The sequence below is a fragment of the Neoarius graeffei genome, chromosome 27 (assembly GCF_027579695.1).
Source record: "Neoarius graeffei isolate fNeoGra1 chromosome 27, fNeoGra1.pri, whole genome shotgun sequence".
Taxonomy (NCBI): domain Eukaryota; kingdom Metazoa; phylum Chordata; class Actinopteri; order Siluriformes; family Ariidae; genus Neoarius; species Neoarius graeffei.
In genome coordinates, this window is record NC_083595.1 from 40,808,583 (window position 1) to 40,830,903 (window position 22,321).

A 22,321-nucleotide genomic window follows, 5' to 3' on the forward strand; every position below is an offset into this window, starting at 1 on the left:
CAGCTGACTACGGGCGAAAGGCGGGGTACACCCTGGACAAGTCGCCAGGTCATCACAGGGCTGACACATAGACACAGACAACCATTCACACTCACATTCACACCTACGGTCAATTTAGAGTCACCAGTTAACCTAACCTGCATGTCTTTGGACTGTGGGGGAAACCGGAGCACCCGGAGGAAACCCACGCGGACACGGGGAGAACATGCAAACTCCACACAGAAAGGCCCTCGCCGGCCCCGGGGCTCGAACCCAGGACCTTCTTGCTGTGAGGCGACAGCGCTAACCACTACACCACCGTGCCGCCCTAGAAGACATATCAAATGTTTAAACTGAGGAAATGCATCATTTAAAGAGAAAAAATTAGGTGATTTTAAATTTCATGACAACACATCTCAAAAAAGTTGGGACAAGGCCATGTTTACCACTGTGAGACATCCCCTTTTCTCTTTACAACAGTCTGTAAACGTCTGGGGACTGAGGAGACAAGTTGCTCAAGTTTAGGGATAGGAATGTTAACCCATTCTTGTCTAATGTAGGATTCTAGTTGCTCAACTGTCTTAGGTCTTTTTTGTCGTATCTTCCGTTTTATGATGCGCTAAATGTTTTCTATGGGTGAAAGATCTGGACTGCAGGCTGGCCAGTTTAGTACCCGGACCCTTCTTCTATGCAGCCATGATACTGTAACTGATGCAGTATGTGGTTTGGCATTGTCATGTTGGAAAACACAAGGTCTTCCCTGAAAGAGACATCGTCTGGATGGGAGCATATGTTGCTCTAGAATCTGGATATACCTTTCAGCATTGATGGTGTCTTTCCAGATGTGTAAGCTGCCCATGCCACACGCACTAATGCAACCCCATACCATCAGAGATGCAGGCTTCTGAACTGAGCGCTGATAACAACTTGGGTCGTCCTTCTCTTCTTTAGTCCGAATGACACGGCGTCCCTGATTTCCATAAAGAACTTCAAATTTTGATTCGTCTGACCACAGAACAGTTTTCCACTTTGCCACAGTCCATTTTAAATGAGCCTTGGCCCAGAGAAGACGTCTGCGCTTCTGGATCATGTTTAGATACGGCTTCTTCTTTGAACTATAGAGTTTTAGCTGGCAACGGCGGATGGCACGGTGAATTGCGTTCACAGATAATGTTCTCTGGAAATATTCCTGAGCCCATTTTGTGATTTCCAATACAGAAGCATGCCTGTATGTGATGCAGTGCCGTCTAAGGGCCCAAAGATCACGGGCACCCAGTATGGTTTTCCGGCCTTGACCCTTACGCACAGAGATTCTTCCAGATTCTCTGAATCTTTTGATGATATTATGCACTGTAGATGATAATATGTTCAAACTGTTTGCAATTTTACACTGTCGAACTCCTTTCTGATATTGCTCCACTATTTGTCAGCGCAGAATTAGGGGGATTGGTGATCCTCTTCCCAGCTTTACTTCTGAGAGCCGCTGCCACTCCAAGATGCTCTTTTTATACCCAGTAATGTTAATGACCTATTGCCAATTGACCTAATGAGTTGCAATTTGGGGTGGCACGGTGGTGTAGTGGTTAGTGCTGTCGCCTCACAGCAAGAAGGTCCGGGTTTGAGCCCCGTGGCCTGTGAGGGCCTTTCTGTGCGGAGTTTGCATGTTCTCCCCGTGTCCACGTGGGTTTCCTCCGGGTGCTCCGGTTTCCCCCACAGTCCAAAGACATGCAGGTTAGGTTAACTGGTGACTCTAAATTGACCGTAGGTGTGAATGTGAGTGTGAATGGTTGTCTGTGTCTATGTGTCAGCCCTGTGATGACCTGGCGACTTGTCCAGGGTGTACCCCGCCTTTCGCCCGTAGTCAGCTGGGATAGGCTCCAGCTTGCCTGCGACCCTGGAGAACAGGATAAAGTGGCTAGAGATAATGAGATGAGATGAGGTGCAATTTGGTCCTCCAGCTGTTCCTTTTTTGTACCTTTAACTTTTCCAGCCTCTTATTGCCCCTGTCCCAACTTTTTTGAGATGTGTTGCTGTCATGAAATTTCAAATGAGCCAATATTTGGCATGAAATTTCAAAATGTCTCACTTTCAACATTTGATAAGTTGTCTATGTTCTATTGTGAATACAATATCAGTTTTTGAGATTTGTAAATTATTGCATTCCGTTTTTATTTACAATTTGTACTTTGTCCCAACTTTTTTGGAATCAGGGTTGTAAAACTGGTCAAAACAAGCTGCTAGACTGTATTTTGGTTGACTTTCTGTTGTGAAATTTCAACGTCCTATTATAGGGTTACTCTAAAAATTCAATAGATAATAGACTATAGCATACAGTGGTGCTTGAAAGTTTGTGAGCCCTTTATAATTTTCTATATTTCTGCATAAATATGACCTAAAACATCATCAGATTTTCACTCAAGTCCTAAAAGTAAATGAAGAGAACCCAGTTAAACAAATGAGACAAAAATATTATACTTGGTCATTTATTTACTGAGGAAAATGATCCAATATTACATATCTGTGAGTGGCAAAAGTATGTGAACCTTTGCTTTCAGTATCTGGTGTGACCCCCTTGTGCAGCAATAACTGCAACTAAACATTTCCAGGAACTGTTGATCAGTCCTGCACACCGGCTTGGAGGAATTTTAGCCCATTCCTCCATACAGAACAGCTTCATCTCTGGGATATTGGTGGGTTTCCTCACATGAACTGCTCGCTTCAGGTCCTTCCACAACATTTCCATTGGATTAAAAGGTCAGGACTTTGACTTGGCCATTCCAAAACATTAACTTTATTCTTCTTTAACCATTCTTTGGTAGAACGACTTGTGTGCTTAGGGTCGTTGTCTTGCTGCATTACCCACCTTCTCTTGAGATTCAGTTCATGGACAGATGTCCTGACATTTTCCTTTAGAATTCGCTGGTATAATTCAGAATTCATTGTTCTATCAATGATGGCAAGCCGTCCTGGCCCAGATGCAGCAAAACAGGCCCAAACCATGATACTACCACCACCATGTTTCACAGATGGGATAAGGTTCTTATGCTAGAATGCAGTGTTTTCCTTTCTCCAAACATAACACTTCTCATTTAAACCAAAAAGTTCTATTTTGGTCTCATCCGTCCACAAAACATTTTTCCAATAGACTTCTGGCTTGTCCACATGATCTTTAGTAAACTGCAGACGAGCAGCAATGCTCTTTTTGGAGAGCAGTGGCTTTCTTCTTGCAACCCTGCCATGCACACCATTGTTGTTTAGTGTTCTCCTGATGGTGGACTCATGAACATTAACATTAGCCAATGTGAGAGAGGCCTTCAGTTACTTAGAAGTTACCCTGGGGTCCTTTGTGACCTCGCTGACTATTACACGCCTTGCTCTTGGAGTGATCTTTATTGGTCGACCACTCCTGGGGAGGGTAACAATGGTCTTGAATTTTCTCCATTTGTACACAATCTGTCTGACTTGGATTGGTGGAGTCCAAACTCTTTAGAGATGGTTTTGTAACCTTTTCCAGCCTGATGAGCATCAACAACACTTTTTCTGAGGTCCTCAGAAATCTCCTTTGTTCGTGCCATGATACACTTCCACAAACACGTGTTATGAAGATCAGACTTTGATAGATCCCTGTTCTTTAAATAAAACAGGGTGCCCACTCACACCTGATTGTCATCCCATTGATTGAAAACACCTGACTCTAATTTCACCTTCAAATTAACTGCTAATCCTAGAGGTTCACATACTTTTGCCACTCACAGATATGTAATATTGGATCATTTTCCTCAATAAATAAATGACCAAGTATAATATTTTTGTCTCATTTGTTTAATTAGGTTCTCTTTATCTACTTTTAGGACTTGTGTAAAAATCTGATGATGTTTTAGGTCATATTTACTGTATGCAGAAATGTAGAAAATTCAAAAGGGTTCACAAACTTTCAAGCACCACTGTAAGTTATGTGTTATAGTCTCTCAACTTATTTTTGCTTGAGGCTATGTTTTTATTAACGTTGTCCTACTGCACTAAAATATATGGTAATGAGGCCCTGCTGTGAGTGTGTCACTATTTCATACGTTCTTGAGTGATTTTTTCTTTTTTTTAATTGTTTGGTGGTCTCTGCTGTGACACATTACTCATATTGGTAGTTTTATTGGATACGTAAAGCATTCTATCCAGCTCCTTTTGACTTTTATTTTAATTTACCAATGAATAAGATTTTTAATCATACATGTGGATATTAAATACTGTATGTGTTGTGGTTCTGTGAAATTGACTTACAATTGCAGAAATGTAATTTTTGTTAAGTGTACACAAGTATCACTATTAGCGTGATATACAGTATGCTGACCCTTGTGTTACTACACACACACACACACACACACACACACACACACACACACACACACACACACACACACAGGCTGATTGTTTCACAGCTCACTGTATTCATTCACCAGCACAAGCCTTACCAACAGGAAGCACATCCTCTCCTCTCTCAGTCTCTCATCTCTTTAGAACTGTCCTCAATGTCATAACTTCTCTCAATATCTTTAATAAATGCCTGTAGAGCCTGTACAGGAGGTTAGGTATAAAAGCCTCACATTCTGATTCTCTGATCCGTATTAGGAGGATATTTATAAATGACACACTCTCCTTTCCTTTTTTATGTTCCATCCCTCAGAAACATCCATGTAGATTGGAATACAACGTAGGAAATGCTCTTGCTCCCTTTCTTATACCGGTACACACACACACACACACACACACACACACACACACAAGCACACAAAGCTGTGAGCTCACGGAAACTGAATGTCTTCTTTTTAGTACGAATAAAGCTGCAGTGTTTTCTTTATCTCATTTCAATCTCCATTCCAAAGGAAAGACCACACCATCACTATCACTGTTTTCACTTTTACTACTACTACTACTGCCAATACTATTACTACTCCGATTCCTATACAACTCCAAAAATGTTGGGACACTGTGTAAAGCATAAATAAAAACAGAATGCCATGACTTGCAAATCATGGAAACCCTATATTTCATTGAAAATAGTACAAAGACAACATATCAAATCTTGAAACTGGGAAATGTTTTTTTTTTTTTTAAATATGCTAATTTTAAATTTAGTGCCTGCAACATCTTTCAAAAATGTTGGGATGGGGCAACAAAAGACTGGAAAAGTTGTGTAATGTTTTAAAAAAAACAACAACCCTAATTAGGCTAATTGGCAACAGGTCAGTCAGATGATTGGGTATAAAAAGAGCATCTCAGAGAGGCGGAGTCTCTCAGAAGTAAAGATGGCGAGGGGTTCACTGCTCTGTGAAAGACTGTGTGGGCAAACAGTGCAACAATTTAAGAATAATGTTCCTCAATGAAAAATTGCAGGGAATTTGGGGATCACATCATCTATGGTACATAATATCATTAAAAGATTCAGAGAATCTGGAGAAATCTCTGTATGCAAGAGACAAGGATGCAAACCAACACTGGATGCCTGTGATCTTCAGGCCCTCAGGCAACACTGCATTAAAAACTAGGGATCTACCGAATCCTGATTTTTAAGGTTCTGCCGAATACCGAATCCACTGCTTAAGATTCAGCCGAATCCGAAACCGAATACCGAATCCTACTCCGAACATTAGCTAGTACATTATAATGAAGTGAAAAACATTGCACATTTCCTTTTCTTAATAGTAAGATAGAGATACTTTATCCAGAAGGAATATTTTATTATTTTATTTTAAACTGTAAAAACATAGGCAATAACTTCTGCCACTATTTTGTATTTGAATAATCACACTTAGAGGACACCACTGAAATTTTCAGCTTAAAGTCATTCAGTGTACAGGCTTTAGTATACTGTCCATTATAAAGAACAATGAAAAATAGCAAAAAGTGACATTATTGCTAAAAGAATAAGGCCTGTCAGTAACAGTGAGACATTGCTAAAGTGCTTTTTGTTGAACAAAAAAAAAAAGTAAAAAAAAAAAGAATCTCTGCAGATAGAATGCAGCAAAACATAGCACATTTACATTTTAACTCTTGCATACATGTAAGCCTACTTAATTTTCAAACAAAAAGGTGATATTTAATGCTGAATCTGTTTTCCTCAGAAAAAAAAAAACTTACTGGGGATCTTGCTCATGTTTAATGCTTACACTCATGGAACATAAATTATAGGCTATTTCACTTCAATTTCAAGCACTTACAACTGTAGGCTTAATTAGATACATTAAACAAAGTATAGCACAAAAAACTCGAACATGTCTCCACGTAGGCTATTTTATTAACAACCTAGTTCTATAGCTAGCGTTGGTAATGGTGGTCTGAGTACCACTTTTTATCTGTGACTGTGTGGTTGCGGTACCTGAAGCCTCACTGACGTTAGATTCGGCCATGCACAACTCGTACTCCATCTGATGCTTTGAGCGAAGATGTTTTAACAGCGGAGATGTTGTGTACTGTTTAGCATCTTTCCCACCACGAGACAACTCTGTACTGCAAAGTGTGCATGTTGCGCGACTTGAATCTCCCTCTTTCACTTGAAAGTACTGCCACACAACACTCTTTCAGCTCACTGCTTCCATTTTCGATTTCGACTGCAAGCACAATAGAGGCTATCTTCTAAACATTGACGACGTAATCGCATGCACGTGCGCCGCACGTAGGATTCGGTTTGGTCGGCGCTCTAGGGTTCGGCCGAAACCGAACCCCTTTAAAAAGGCCAAGATTCGGCCGAATTCGAAACCGAATCTTGGATTCGGTGCAACCCTGTTAAAAACAGACACCAATTCTGTAGTGGAAATCACTGCATGGGTTCAGGAACAATTTGGAAAGCCATCGTCTGTAATGGAAATAATAATCTCATCTCATCTCATTATCTCTAGCCACTTTATCCTGTTCTACAGGGTTGCAGGCAAGCTGGAGCCTATCCCAGCTGACTACGGGTGAAAGGCGGGGTACACCCTGGACAAGTCACCAGGTCATCACAGGGCTGACACATAGACACAGACAACCATTCACACTCACATTCACACCTACGGTCAATTTAGAGTCACCAGTTAACCTAACCTGCATGTCTTTGGACTGTGGGGGAAACCGGAGCACCCGGAGGAAACCCACGCGGACACGGGGAGAACATGCAAACTCCGCACAGAAAGGCCCTCGCCAGCCACGGGGCTCGAACCCGGACCTTCTTGCTGTGAGGCGACAGCGCTAACCACTACACCACCGTGCCACCCGGAAATAATAATTTAATCTCATCTCATTATCTCTAGCCGCTTTATCCTTCTACAGGGTCACAGGCAAGCTGGAGCCTATCCCAGCTGACTACGGGCGAAAGGCGGGGTACACCCTGGACAAGTCGCCAGGTCATCACAGGGCTGACACATAGACACAGACAACCATTCACACTCACATTCACACCTACGGTCAATTTAGAGTCACCAGTTAACCTAACCTGCATGTCTTTGGACTGTGGGGGAAACCGGAGCACCCGGAGGAAACCCACGCGGACACGGGGAGAACATGCAAACTCCACACAGAAAGGCCTTCGCCGGCCACGGGGCTCGAACCCGGACCTTCTTGCTGTGAGGCGACAGCGCTAACCACTACACCACCGTGCCACCCGGAAATAATAATTTAATCTCATCTCATTATCTCTAGCCGCTTTATCCTTCTACAGGGTCACAGGCAAGCTGGAGCCTATCCCAGCTGACTACGGGCGAAAGGCGGGGTACACCCTGGACAAGTCGCCAGGTCATCACAGGGCTGACACATAGACACAGACAACCATTCACACTCATATTCACACCTACAGTCAATTTAGAGTCACCAGTTAACCTAACCTGCATGTCTTTGGACTGTGGGGGAAACCGGAGCACCCGGAGGAAACCCACGCGGACACGGGGAGAACATGCAAACTCCGCACAGAAAGGCCTTCGCCGGCCACGGGGCTCGAACCCGGACCTTCTTGCTGTGAGGCGACAGCGCTAACCACTACACCACCGTGCCGCCCCCGGAAATAATAATTATAAGTTTTATTTATAAAGTACTTTTCATTTTGAGACCAAAGTCTCAAAGTACTTTTCATATGATTTTAATCAACGTTTGAGGTTTAACCTTTCGAAGCTGAGCGTACACAAAAATATTCAATTTTTCAGGAGTTACAGTTTGACAAGGAATAACAGTTAAGCTCTTTGACTGACATTTCAATAACTGGATTTTTTTTTTAAATGCTGGCGATTTTGACTTTTGCAAAGCACTGGCAAACAAAAACAACCTCAGTTAAATAGTGGAGATTTTTCTTACATGCTCTCACTATGTTTTCTGTCTTTCTCTCTTTCTTTCTTTCTAAACTGAATCGAGTGAGTATAATCTGAGGTAACTTGTGGGCAGTGGTTGTTAGCAGCACATGTACGTATGATTAGGATCAGACCAAACGCTGAAGCCTGAATGTCTACAGTTCTGATGCAAATGATTTTAGTGTGTTGTCAATCTGTGTGTTATTCTGCGTGTTGTGTTGTACCAGGAGGAGGTATTCAGCCTCCGGCACAATAAAACAAAGCTGATATTATCTCCCTGGCTATGGAGAAACAGTTTTAACCTCTTGCCTGACTAAACATCAAAGATGTTTAGATGGGAGCAGCTGAAAGCTGGAGGCAAGATCAGGAGTCAGTGCGTACACACACACACACACACACACATCAAGACCCTGATGAGAATGAAGTTCTGATCCACTCTAGCTCATGTTTTTCTTAGACAGAGAGTAACTCAATAAGAGTAGGATCTCAGTTAAAGGAATACTCCAGTGTTTCTCAACTTAATCCCTATCTACTGCATCTGTACTGTATGTGTGATTACCACAGATAAAGTTTAAACCTTGTACTGAGAAAAGAATGAAAATCTGGAAAATCTGCTTCTTCAAAACTCACTTATAATGAAAATATAAAACAAATTCTCCCAGTGGGGCGGCACGGTGGTGTAGTGGTTAGCGCTGTCGCCTCACAGCAAGAAGGTCCAGGTTCGAGCCCCGTGGCCGGCGAGGGCCTTTCTGTGTGGAGTTTGCATGTTCTCCCCGTGTCCGCATGGGTTTCCTCCGGGTGCTCCGGTTTCCCCCACAGTCCAAAGACATGCAGGTTAGGTTAACTGGTGACTCTAAATTGACCGTAGGTGTGAATGTGAGTGTGAATGGTTGTCTGTGTCTATGTGTCAGCCCTGTGATGACCTGGCGACTTGTCCAGGGTGTACCCCGCCTTTCGCCCGTAGTCAGCTGGGATAGGCTCCAGCTTGCCTGCGACCCTGTAGAAGGATAAAGCGGCTAGAGATAATGAGATGAGATGAGATTCTCCCAGTGCATGTTTAAAAGTATTAACTCTACACTTTTGTCATGTCAGCGCTGGTTTTGTCCACAAAATGGCTGACTCCAATATTGCTGGGCTGCACGTTACATCACATCCGCCACATTAGATATGCAAGACATGAAGTGGTGGTCAGCTCAGCTCATTGTTCACAAAGCATTAATATCACTGCGGTGCCTTGCTAGTCGTTAAAATGCCCTACGCTTGCGTTGTTTTGGGCTGTTCGAATCAAACAAACCGCAAAACTGAAAAATTTCTACCGGGATCCCCATGAAGTGATAAAAGAGGGTGAAAGAGCAAAGGATTTTACCAAAAGATGACAAGAATGATGGCTCTTGAAACTTTCGATGCGACTGAAGGGAGTGGAGTCAAAGAACACTCAAGTTTGCAGTGACCACTTCGTGAAAGGTTTGTAAATTCCTCTGATTTATTTCGTCTCTTGCCTTTTTCTGTTATTTTGTGATGTTTTGGTGTTTCTGTGGCTCTTTGTGAATGATTTACTTGGAAGAGAAGTGCAGGGAGGATTGAGACTCAAGCAGCTGTGGTTTGTTTACACCTGATGCTAAGTCTTGTATCATCCTAGCAACCATTGCAAAGACATGCACAAAAAGCCCCAAAATTCCTACTTACCTGGGGAAAATGATCTGGGATTTACGGTATCTTGTTTGTAGTGTCTTGATCCCCAGATCTTTAACCCAGCCCCATATAAAAAGTTGTACGCCTCTATGCCCTTCCAGGTTTTCATTTGTTTGTCCGTGTAGATTACAATGTCTGCAGCACCAGGTAGTTTGACATGTCGGGGAACTCAACAGATGGATAATTTTTCAACTTGTAGGAAATATTCCTCTTTGCTAACATGTAAGGATCTATCCCATTGCAAAGAGCAATTTTCTGAAGGTATCTTGACTGTGCATTGGCCTCTAAACTGCAAAAGTAGTCAGAGACGGGTTCACTAGCTCTTTGCATAACGGCAGCCAAGTCGGTTTGCCTGACCACCACTTCATTCACCGGAAGTAAACTCGCAAGCAAAAGTCAAACGACTGAATACGATGTATTCCAGCAGCCCCACAGGTCACATGACCTGCCTCACTGATTACCCTGACCTGTCTTGTGTTTCCCTAAATGGTATCACTAGTCAGGTTCTGGCTGTGTATTTCTTTGTCAAGCTTTTGTCATGTTTAGCTTGTTATCTTGTGTACTATTTTAGTGTGTTTCATGCCACAGTTTCCTAGCTCTTGCTTATGATTCTTGCTTTGCTTTAATCTGTTTCATTTCTGAATGCTTTAATAAACCATCTGCCTCCAAACCCCTTATCTGACACAAAGCTTAACCAAAACATGGATGCAGCAGGTTTCCTGAAATTTTACCAGGAGTTGATGGTGGTAAAGAATTTGCCTAAGATTGACATAGCTACTCAGCATGCACAACGCAAAGGAGCTCTTGTGCCGCTGAACAGGGGTCTGGTCAGCTGAGCTCTCTGCCTCTCACATTGCCAGCTTTTGATTTTATGGAATGTCCCCAAGTAATGCAGATTTGTATTCCAACTCCCTATGAGGGCAATGAATTCTCCCTGGACAGATTCATGCTGCAGTGTGAATTTTATTTCTAAAAGCCTGCTGGACCCTAAGCCTGTTGAGAGTTAGTGGGTGAAGTTTATGCTTACAGGCAGAGGGTGTCGATGGGCTGAAACCTAGCTGCCCTATGACACACAAGCCTGGTAAACAGATCTGAGTTCTCCATCCTCCTGAGACAAGTGTTCCTACTGCCCAGGCCTTATCCTCCTTTAAAAATCTTTTTTTTTTTTTTTTTTTGGGGAGGGGTCATCAAGGGTATAGCCAAAACCAGCTGGACTAACATGGGCTGCTGCACTGACAGGAGAACCGGAGATAAAGGGGAAATGAAAGTCTTCGGCTAAAGCCCTTGCCAGCGGCCATGGGGCAGTCTCTTCAGTCAAGATCAAGCCAGAGGCAGAAGAGACAGCTTCCAATGCTATGCTCAAGCTTTAGTCCAACAAAGTGGCTTGTCCAGCCAAGCCCATGCCCAACGCCTACTAGGCAGCCTCCCAAGCCACACTCATGCTAGAGGCTGACAAGACAGCCTCCAAAGTCAACCTCAAGCCCATGGCCAATGAAGCTGCTTCCCAAAGCAAGCCCATTTTGCATTTTTGTGGGTTTCATGCCATGGTTTCCAAGCTCTTGCATATGATTCTTGTTTTGATTTACAGTAGTTTGTTTCGTTTGTGTATGCTTTTTCAAAAACTGCCTTTTCTAGCATCTGCCTCCAAACTCCTTAATCAAGTTGTTAATCAAGTTTAACAACATCCAGAACTCTGGTCATTACTCTTTAATGATAACTTTGTACCAAAAATCTTTTAATGGAGTTTTATCCAAAGTTCAAATACTGTATAATAAAGTAAAAAGTATTTTCACTTTCCTGAAAGATTTGTGGTTTGCTATATTTGATGATAGTACTGTATCTGCTATGACACAATCCTATTTCAATTCATAAAGCAACAATTTAATATTTGATACCACTGAATTAGCTATGACATGATACGATTTTGATTCATAAGGTAACGATTCAATATTTGACGATATCACTGAATCTTCTTTGATGTAATACTATTTGATTTAGTAGCCTCCAATAAATGCATTGTCAACACTTTGTTCAGAATATGAGGAAGCCTACCACCAATAAGTTACAATGATGACTTGGAGAAGGACTATTTCCTTCAAGGCAAATCACTTTATTAGCCTATGTAACATCTCATTCTCATCTCATTATCTCTAGCCGCTTTATCCTTCTACAGGGTCGCAGGCAAGCTGGAGCCTATCCCAGCTGACTACGGGCGAAAGGCGGGGTACACCCTGGACAAGTCGCCAGGGCTGACACATAGACACAGACAACCATTCACACTCACATTCACACCTACGGTCAATTTAGAGTCACCAGTTAACCTAACCTGCATGTCTTTGGACTGTGGGGGAAACCGGAGCACCCGGAGGAAACCCACGCGGACACGGGGAGAACATGCAAACTCCGCACAGAAAGGCCCTTGCCGGCCCCGGGGCTTGAACCCAGGACCTTCTTGCTTGCTCTAACCACTACACCACCGTGCCGCCCCCTATGTAACATTAGTTTTAAAATGATTACTTTTTTTACACACCACTTATCTATCCTTTTTCAATAACAATCAAGTTATAATTGATAATAATAGATTTATGACTTGATTCATTTCAAGCATTGCCTTTTAAATCAATTCATCAAAACAAATCGTTCAGGTTGAGGTTCCCACAAACATCGCAGTACCAAGATAAGTTAAATGGTCACATGAGCAACACTCTGAGCATTCTTTCTCCCAATTGATCTTAACTTGGAGACTCTTACACCCCTAGGAGTTATACAGATTAAGAGTTATAGAGATACCACTGACTCATCAAAGCTTTCTACAAAAATCTATGTATCTCAGAAATGTTTACTGGCCCAACACCTGCCATATTTAACTCTATTTATATATTTTTTTGTTCTTATTACTTTACCGTACATCACAATTCTTGTTCATCGTAACCACGTATACACATCTGCACAGATGTGATAGATTGAGGTCAGATTGAAGCATAACCCTTGATCATAGAGCCTCTCTATTTCCGTAGAATTGTGTGAATCAGTTTAACAAAGCTTAACTCAACATCCAGTGCAATAAACATGCACACAAAACACATCCTATTTCACTCATTCATGTATGTGTCACATGGCTTGGATGATGATGATGATGTCATGACTAGTTGTAGTTGCATGTCATGATTGTGTGTGTTTCCATTTTATTTTATTGACCCAATCTATTAATAGGAGCATAAGGGGAAAAGTTGACCTTGTGTCAAAGGTAAACAAGTACTCTTTAAACATCTCTCTCTCTCTCTCTCTTTCATTTTCATAAGAGTATCATACAACCCCGATTCCAAAAAAGTTGGGACAAAGTACAAATTGTAAATAAAAACGGAATGCAATAATTTACAAATCTCAAAAACTGATATTGTATTCACAACAGAACATAGACGGCATATCAAATGTCGAAAGTGAGACATTCTGAAATTTCATGCCAAATATTGGCTCATTTGAAATTTCATGACAGCAACACATCTCAAAAAAGTTGGGACAGGGGCAATAAGAGGCTGGAAAAGTTAAAGGTACAAAAAAGGAACAGCTGGAGGACCAAATTGCAACTCATTAGGTCAATTGGCAATAGGTCATTAATATGACTGGGTATAAAAAGAGCATCTTGGAGTGGCAGCGGCTCTCAGAAGTAAAGCTGGGAAGAGGATCACCAATCCCCCTAATTCTGCGCCGACAAATAGTGGAGCAATATCAGAAAGGAGTTCGACAGTGTAAAATTGCAAAGAGTTTGAACATATCATCATCTACAGTGCATAATATCATCAAAAGATTCAGAGAATCTGGAAGAATCTCTGTGCGTAAGGGTCAAGGCCGGAAAACCATACTGGGTGCCCGTGATCTTCGGGCCCTTAGACGGCACTGCATCACATACAGGCATGCTTCTGTATTGGAAATCACAAAATGGGCTCAGGAATATTTCCAGAGAACATTATCTGTGAACACAATTCACCGTGCCATCCGCCGTTGCCAGCTAAAACTCTATAGTTCAAAGAAGAAGCCGTATCTAAACACGATCCAGGAGCGCAGACGTCTTCTCTGGGCCAAGGCTCATTTAAAATGGACTGTGGCAAAGTGGAAAACTGTTCTGTGGTCAGACGAATCAAAATTTGAAGTTCTTTATGGAAATCAGGGACGCCATGTCATTCGGACTAAAGAGGAGAAGGACGACCCGAGTTGTTATCGGCGCTCAGTTCAGAAGCCTGCATCTCTGATGGTATGGGGTTGCATTAGTACGTGTGGCATGGGCAGCTTACACATCTGGAAAGACACCGTCAATGCTGAAAGGTATATCCAGGTTCTAGAGCAACATATGCTCCCATCCAGACGACGTCTCTTTCAGGGAAGACCTTGCATTTTCCAACATGACAATGCCAAACCACATACTGCATCAATTACAGCATCATGGCTGCGTAGAAGAAGGGTCCGGGTACTGAACTGGCCAGCCTGCAGTCAAGATCTTTCACCCATAGAAAACATTTGGCGCATCATAAAACGGAAGATACGACAAAAAAGACCTAAGACAGTTGAGCAACTAGAATCCTACATTAGACAAGAATGGGTTAACATTCCTCTCCCTAAACTTGAGCAACTTGTCTCCTCAGTCCCCAGACGTTTACAGACTGTTGTAAAGAGAAAAGGGGATGTCTCACAGTGGGAAACATGGCCTTGTCCCAACTTTTTTGAGATGTGTTGTTGTCATGAAATTTAAAATCACCTAATTTTTCTCTTTAAATGATACATTTTCTCAGTTTAAACATTTGATATGTCATCTATGTTCTGTTCTGAATAAAATATGGAATTTTGAAACTTCCACATCATTGCATTCCGTTTTTATTTATAATTTGTACTTTGTCCCAACTTTTTTGGAATCGGGGTTGTACAATTTCAAGAATTTTGTTTTCTAAAATATCACATTGTGCATACTATTGAAGCAGACACCTTTCTGAGCCAACAAAAGATGGCTGTTTTAACGAGCAATTTCTAGGGATAATTCTGCTCTGTCTTTGTAGCGCCAATTTTATCTCAGATAAGTAGCTAACTATCAGTAAAACTGGCATGCTAACTAAGAATTGAACCGCAAGTTGGCCTAGTAGTTAACATATTCTCCTCTCGACCGGGAGATTGTGAGTTCTGTTCATGGTCAGGTCATACTAAAGACCATCATAAAAATGGTACCTACTGCCATCTGGCAAGGCACGCCGCAATACAGATGTGAGTAGGGAGTCAAACTCTCGTGGTTGCCAGAGGACTAGCCCTCCACTGTAACTCTAGCTATGTAATAGGCGAGAGGTTGAGAGCTATAGAAACGGAGATCAGCGCTGCCCAATGCGCCTTGTGGCATGGGAAGGACTTTGAACTAAGAATTTAACAGTCTTAGCTTGCTAGTTAACTAACTGCCTAGCATCAATTCCTTCAATAAACCTACTGTATGTATGTTCATACTGAAGAGTTGCCTATTGAGGTATTTCACTCACGTGACCAAGTCATGTGATGCTGCCATTTTGGACGTCACGGCTCGAATCAGTTTGAATGCGAGGAAGGCAAAAAACGAAAAACATAAAAGAAAAAGGAGCGAGATGCAGAAAACACCTTCACTATCCAGCGACGTAGGGCATTTACAGGGCGAGCAGAGGGAGAGGTATTTGCAAAAATTGAGGTTAGCAGGCTTAGAGAACGACGTTTACCTGCTTCCACCAGGATTGTTCACTGACGTATGGAAGTACACGAAGCCCTCGTTTTTACCTGACTTCAGCCCACATGATCTGTATACCTATGTCATTAAAAACCCATCGCCATACACAGGTATTGATCTGAAAGCGTATACGAGTTTGGATACCTACAAATATTTTGTGTCAGGCTGGGTAACATGCCTACATCAGCGGGTCGTCTCTGGAGCCGGTGGTCGCCATCTTATTACAGCTAAGGTTTGTTCACATTTTCATTTACTTTCGGTCCTCAGGATAAACAAAATGTTATTAAATGTCAGTGAAATAACTTCTTAGTCTGTTGAGACATGGCCCGTTATAAATTTGCTGTTACCAGGCAATGACCAAGAACTGTATTATTAGGGTCAGTGTAGTTGTAGCAGTGTATTAGCAACTAGCTGTTAGCACTAGCTAATGTCAACAACATCATAGCTGGTATGTTACTGTAGCAATGTTTACGTTCAGTCATTTGGATGACTGTTAAAACCTTTCAGTCTCAAGTTTTTCCTTTACTGGATTTACTAGTTTACTGAGCTAGCGCGCTCGGGCAAGCCGGGAGCTAGCGCATGCTAGCCAGCCTGCCGGCCGGGAGCTAGCGCGCGCTAGCCAGCCTGCCGGCTGGGAGCTAACGCGCGCTAGCCGGCCTGCCGGCCGGGAGCTAGCACACGCTAGCCGGCCTGCCAGCACGCACTATCTCAGTAAACTAGTAAATCCAGTAAAGGAAAAACTTGAGACTGAAAGGTTTTAACAGTCATCCAAATGACTGAACATAAACATTGCTACAGTAACATACCAGCTACTGTTGTTGACATTAGCTAGCTTGCCGTCCAAAATGGCGGACACCGGGGCGTCACGTGACCCTGTGACGTCAGGTGAAATACCTCAATAATGGACATTTAGCTATCTAAATTTGTTCAGCTTACAAACAAATGTATGGCAATATTTCAGTTTTCAGTGAAACAATGCCCCTGATGTTGTGATCATAAAACAAAATGTAATGTTCCAAAACAACAACGTTGGAAGCATCAAGCAGCTTTTGTTCATTTCTCTCTAGTATAAATACTCTGAGATTCTATGGGATTTGTACATATGTCCAGTCATTGCACGGCCATGCAGGAGGTGATTCAAACTGGTGGACTATGAAAGAGATTTGAAAGCAGACCCACTGGGTCTTCCCGTGAAAAAGATGCAAAAGAAAATGGTGATTCTATTAGAAAAAAGAGAGCAGAGACGCTCCATGCCCAGAACAAAAGAAGCCAAAGTGAGGTAGAAGAACTGGCTAATCTCTGCTAGCTAATGCTTGTCTTCACTCATGTAACTAGTAAGATGGCTAGTAAGTTTGTTAACAAAAAGGTCATGTAACATTGCTAGCTAACAGTATGGTAGCTACTTGCATTGTTGTTGTTGTTAATTTCAATGATTTGGCTGTCATTTTAAAAGACATACAGTTACTCTCTGCTTCCCTCCTTTTGCTTTTCTCACTGGTGCAGTTCATCTTCTGTATATTCTGGCTTGAGCATGTATGGTTAGATATCATTGTGTAACAGTAACTATGTTGCTTAAGGAATTCATTCGCTGCATCGCAATAATTTACCTACAAAGCAAAGTAATTGCTTATTAGCAGGAGCCAGCTAGATATCTCATTTTGCTGAACATACCATTATTACCTCACCCGCGATGGAGTAAGCGGGGCAAGATATTGTAATCAGTGCGGTTTGTTTGTGTGTCTGTCTGTTAACAATCTAGCGTCTAGACAGTTGCACCGATTGACTTAAATTTTTCAGGGTAGGTGGGCAATGGTCCGTAGATTACCTGATTAAATTCTGGAGGTTTGTTTTGCCTGGCAACACTTGTTTGCATTATAATACAGGCATTTAGCAGACACTCTCATCCAGAGCGATGTACAACAAGAGGGTACAGTGCTCTTGGAGCAGACAGGGTTAAGGGCCTTGCTCAAGGGCCCAACAGTGGCAGCTCATCAGTGCTGTGGCTTGACCCCATGACCTTCAGATCAGTAACACAGTGCCTTAACCATTGAGCCACCACTATCTAGTGAGTACTGGCCCTCATTTCCCCATCTCTGTCCATACCTCTTCCACTCAAATATACACCAGAACCATTATAGGTTTTCAAATTTTTCATCTGACTCCAAGATACATAATCAGGAGGCGGTTTCTTCCCTATTCAAACAAGGAAATCTCACTACAGGGAACACTGCATCATCACTGTAAGACACAAATAGGCATGTTTACAACAGCTGTAACAGTGATGGTTAAATTTTATATTTTGGCCGGAGTGTCCCTTTAACTTAACTGCTAAAGAGGCTGTAGGCCCAAGCCTTGCTGTCTGCGATAGGAAGCTGGAGAGTTATAAACTGTATACTGAGAGGCTGAGAGATGGAGCCTGTGCCACATACAGCCATCTGGACCACACACTGTTTCTGCCCCAGAGTCAGAGTGGATATCCTGTCTGTTCAGTTCAATTCAATTCGATTCAGTACAATACAAATCAAGTTAATGAGCCTTATTAGCATGACCGTATATGGTTACAGTTTTGGCAAAACATCACAGGAAATAGAACAGTTGTTAACAACAATAAACAGAAATAATAATGGTAGAAATTTTCCAAGGATCATTTATTGTGTGTGTCTGCCACAGCAAGCAAGAAAAGCACTGGGATATACCAGGATAGAAATGCACTCTGGCACGTGTGTGTGTGTGTGTGTGTGTGTGTGTGTGTGTGTGTGTGTCTGTCTGTCTGCAGATAGACAGTAAGCCAGTTATTGCTCATTACTATGCAATCTCAGTCTGCCTCCCACTGCGTTTCCACCCTGTCAGCAACCAGCAACACACACACACACACACACACACACACACACACACTTTTCAAGGTCATAGTGTTTCTCAGTGCCCATTCATTTAGTGGCACCACCCACAATTATACTGTCCCCTACATCCACTGCAGAAGAGTACACACACACACACACACACACACACACACACACACACACACACACACACACACACACACACACACACACCTACCTGGTTATAAAACAAGGTAACTGGAAAGTTAATTCTTTATTGTACCACTCATTACAGATGCAAGTAGATGTGTATGGTATGTGCAGATGTGTATGTCATGATGTTTGTTATATGTAGATGTGTATATCATGATGCGTATGTTACAACGTGTATATTTTGTACAGATGTGCATGTTCTGATATGTATATTATGTCCAGATGTGTATCTTATGATGTGAATGGTATGTACAGATTTGTATGTTCTGATGTGCATGTTATGCCCAGATGTGTATGTTATTATGTGAATGTTTTATGCAGATATGTATATTATGATGTGTATGCTATGTGCAAATGTTTGTTATGATGTGTATGCTATGTGCAGATGTGTGTTATGATGTGGATGTTATGTCCAGATGTGTATGTTATGTCCAGATGTGGATGTTATTATGTGGATGTTTTATGCAGATATGTACGTTATGATGTGTATCTAATGTGCACATGTGTATGTTATAATGTGGATGTTTTATGCAGATATACCAGTATGTCATTATGTGTATATTATGATGTGTATGTTTTTTTTTTGCAGATATGTACGTTATGATGTGTATATAATGTGCAGATGTGTATGTTATAATGTGGGTGTTTTATGCAGATGTGTAGAAGAAGATGAAAGAAGAAACCTTTATTTGTCACATGCACACTTCAAGCACAGTGAAGTTCATCCTCTGCATTTAACCCATCTGAAGCAGTGAATACACACACACACCCAGAGCAGTGGGCAGCCACACTAGAGCGCCCGGGGAGCAGTCAGGGGTTCGGTACCTTGCTCAAGGGCACCTTGTGGATGTTTTTTGCAGATGTGTATGTTATGATGTGGATGTTTTTTTGCAGATGTGTATGTTATGATGTATATGCTATGTGCAGATGTGTATGTTATGTGCAGATGTGTATGTTATTGTGTGGATGTTTTTTGCAGATGTGTATGTGCAGCTGTGTATGTTATGATGTGGATGTTTTATGCAGATGTGTATGTGCAGATGTGTATGTTATGTGCAGATATGTATGTCATTATGTGTATGTTATTATGTGGATGTTTTTTGCAGATGTGTATGTGCAGCTGTGTATGTTATGATGTGGATGTTTTATGCAGATGTGTATGTGCAGATGTGTATGTTACTATGTGTATGTTATGATGTAGATGTTTTTTGCAGATGTGTATGTTATGATATGGATGTAATGATGTAGATGTCTCTTGCAGATGTGTATGTTATGATGTATATGCTATGTTCAGATGTGTACAGTATGTTATATTGTGATGTGTATGTTATGTGCAGATGTATATGTTATTATGTGTATGTTATGATGTGTATGTTTTTTGCAGCTGTGCATGTTACGATGTGTATGTTATGTGCAGATGTGTGTGCTATGATGCATAAGGTATGATGTGGATGTTTTATGGAGATGTGTGTGTTATAATGTGTGTGTTATGATGCGTAAGTTATGATGAGGATGTTTTATGGAGATGCGCGTGTTATAATGTGTGTGTTATGATGCGTAAGTTATGATGAGGATGTTTTATGGAGATGTGCGTGTTATAATGTGTGTGTTATGATGCGTAAGTTATGATGAGGATGTTTTATAGAGATGTGCGTGTTATAATGTGTGTGTTATGATGTGTAAGTTATGATGAGGATGTTTTATGGAGATGCGTGTGTTATAATGTGTGTGTTATGATGCGTAAGTTATGATGAGGATATTTTATGGAGATGCGTGTGTTATAATGTGTGTGTTATGATGCGTAAGTTACGGTATGATGAGGATGTTTTATGGAGATGCGTGTGTTATAATGTGTGTGTTATGATGCGTAAGTTATGATGAGGATGTTTTATGGAGATGTGTGTGTTATGATGTGTAAGTTAAGGATCAGAGAGTGAGAAGTGGTGAAAACATGAGTCCAGCCAGACAATTAATCACCTTTTAATCATGATCATGATTTATGCCTTAATTAATTAAACATACGTACATGTAATACAGGTGAGCATAGTTTAATGAGCTAGCTAATTTATATTTTATATATTTGTTATATCGTACATTAACTCCCAAACTCCTAGAGTTTAACTGTATATTGACCGTATATTGTGAGAACAGTGGAATATGGATTTAACTGTGTACTTGGACTTTAATCATGTTTGCCTTCTGTATTTATAAGATTAACATTAATTAATTATGGGACCTCTACATGTGAAGGGATATGAACTAACAATATAAACTGACAGAAACAACGGTTTTATTTTGATTTAAGACGTTAAAGTCATTACTTGCAATAAAAATATCTTATTGGCTAAACTGCTGTGACTTTAATAAGGATTATTTTAGTTCTGGTCACACAGCACTATTAGATTAATTTTATCCATGGATTAAGTGAGCTTTATCACATAAGTTACACACACACATTACTGCACAATTGAGTTTGATCTAGGGAAACTCTCCATCTGGTCTCAGAACGTGCCACATGTACAGTGATGTGTCCCGCATCCTGTCAATTCCTTTCCTTTATTTTGAGCACACACACACACACACACACACACACACACATTGGATTAAGTGTTACTGTCATAATCAGCATGTGTTAAGATCACAGATGGGCAATCCGACTATACACTGATGGTACAAACATTACCCCAGACTGCAGGTAAGATATTCACACAAGTAATACACACACCTGCTCCTATACACAGACACACAACCTCTGTATCAGCAGCTCCACCTATGACAACTCAAATGGTGCACAAAATACAGTTCTACACTCTGCCTCTTTCTATCCCAACACACACACACACACACACACACACACACACACACACACACACACACAGACAGACAGAGAGATTAGCGCACTGACAGTATCACCCCACTGCAGTACAGTCTGAAAATGCTCCCCGCCCCTCTGCACCACTCTTACCTTTGTGACAGTCATGCAGAGAGAGGGTGAGAGTAGCCGGTGTCTATCCCAGGAAGACCAGTGTGTGTGTGTGTGTGTGTGTGTGTGTGTGTGTGTATGTGTGTGTGTGTGTGTGCGCACTCTACAGCCGAGTGAACAGCAGCAGCAGACTGACAGCGAGAGCAGGATGAAGCAGTGCCGCTGCTTCTGTAGGGCACTGCAGTGAAGTACGTTCAGCCTTCCTGCTTCCTACTACTGAAAAACATCCTCCTCCTCCTGTCCTCCTCCTCCTCCCACTGTCTCTCACTCTCTCACCCGCGCTCTCTCTCTCTCTCTCTCTCTCCTGACTTGTCTCTTCACCCCTGCACAGTACCGCCTGATTAGTAGGCTCTGTAGTAAAGCTTACTGATGAGTCGGCGATGGCTGAGAGATAAACCCAGACTCTCTCTCTCTCTCTCTCTCTCTCTCTCTCTCTCTCACTCTCTCACACACACACACACACACACACACACACACACACACACACAAATAATAATAATAGGTCAATTATATCTACTGTATGTTTAATGTTAACCAAAAGTGACTAGACATACCCAGTTTTCCTACTCTCAAGGCCAAAAGGGGAAGCCTAATGGTT

At 41.8% G+C, this 22,321-nt stretch overlaps 1 protein-coding gene across 2 annotated transcripts in view; it reads right to left on the bottom strand.

The window, feature by feature from the left end:
- coro2ba (coronin, actin binding protein, 2Ba) overlaps positions 1-21,901 on the bottom strand; it is a 118,347-nt gene extending 96,446 nt beyond the window's left edge. For both annotated transcript variants that reach the window (XM_060911965.1, XM_060911964.1), the window contains exon 1: positions 21,706-21,901. In XM_060911965.1, coding sequence (XP_060767948.1) covers positions 21,706-21,720 — 15 coding nt within the window. In that variant the 5' untranslated portion in view covers positions 21,721-21,901. The remainder of the gene's footprint in view (positions 1-21,705) is intronic.
- Between the last annotated feature and the right edge of the window lie 420 nt (positions 21,902-22,321).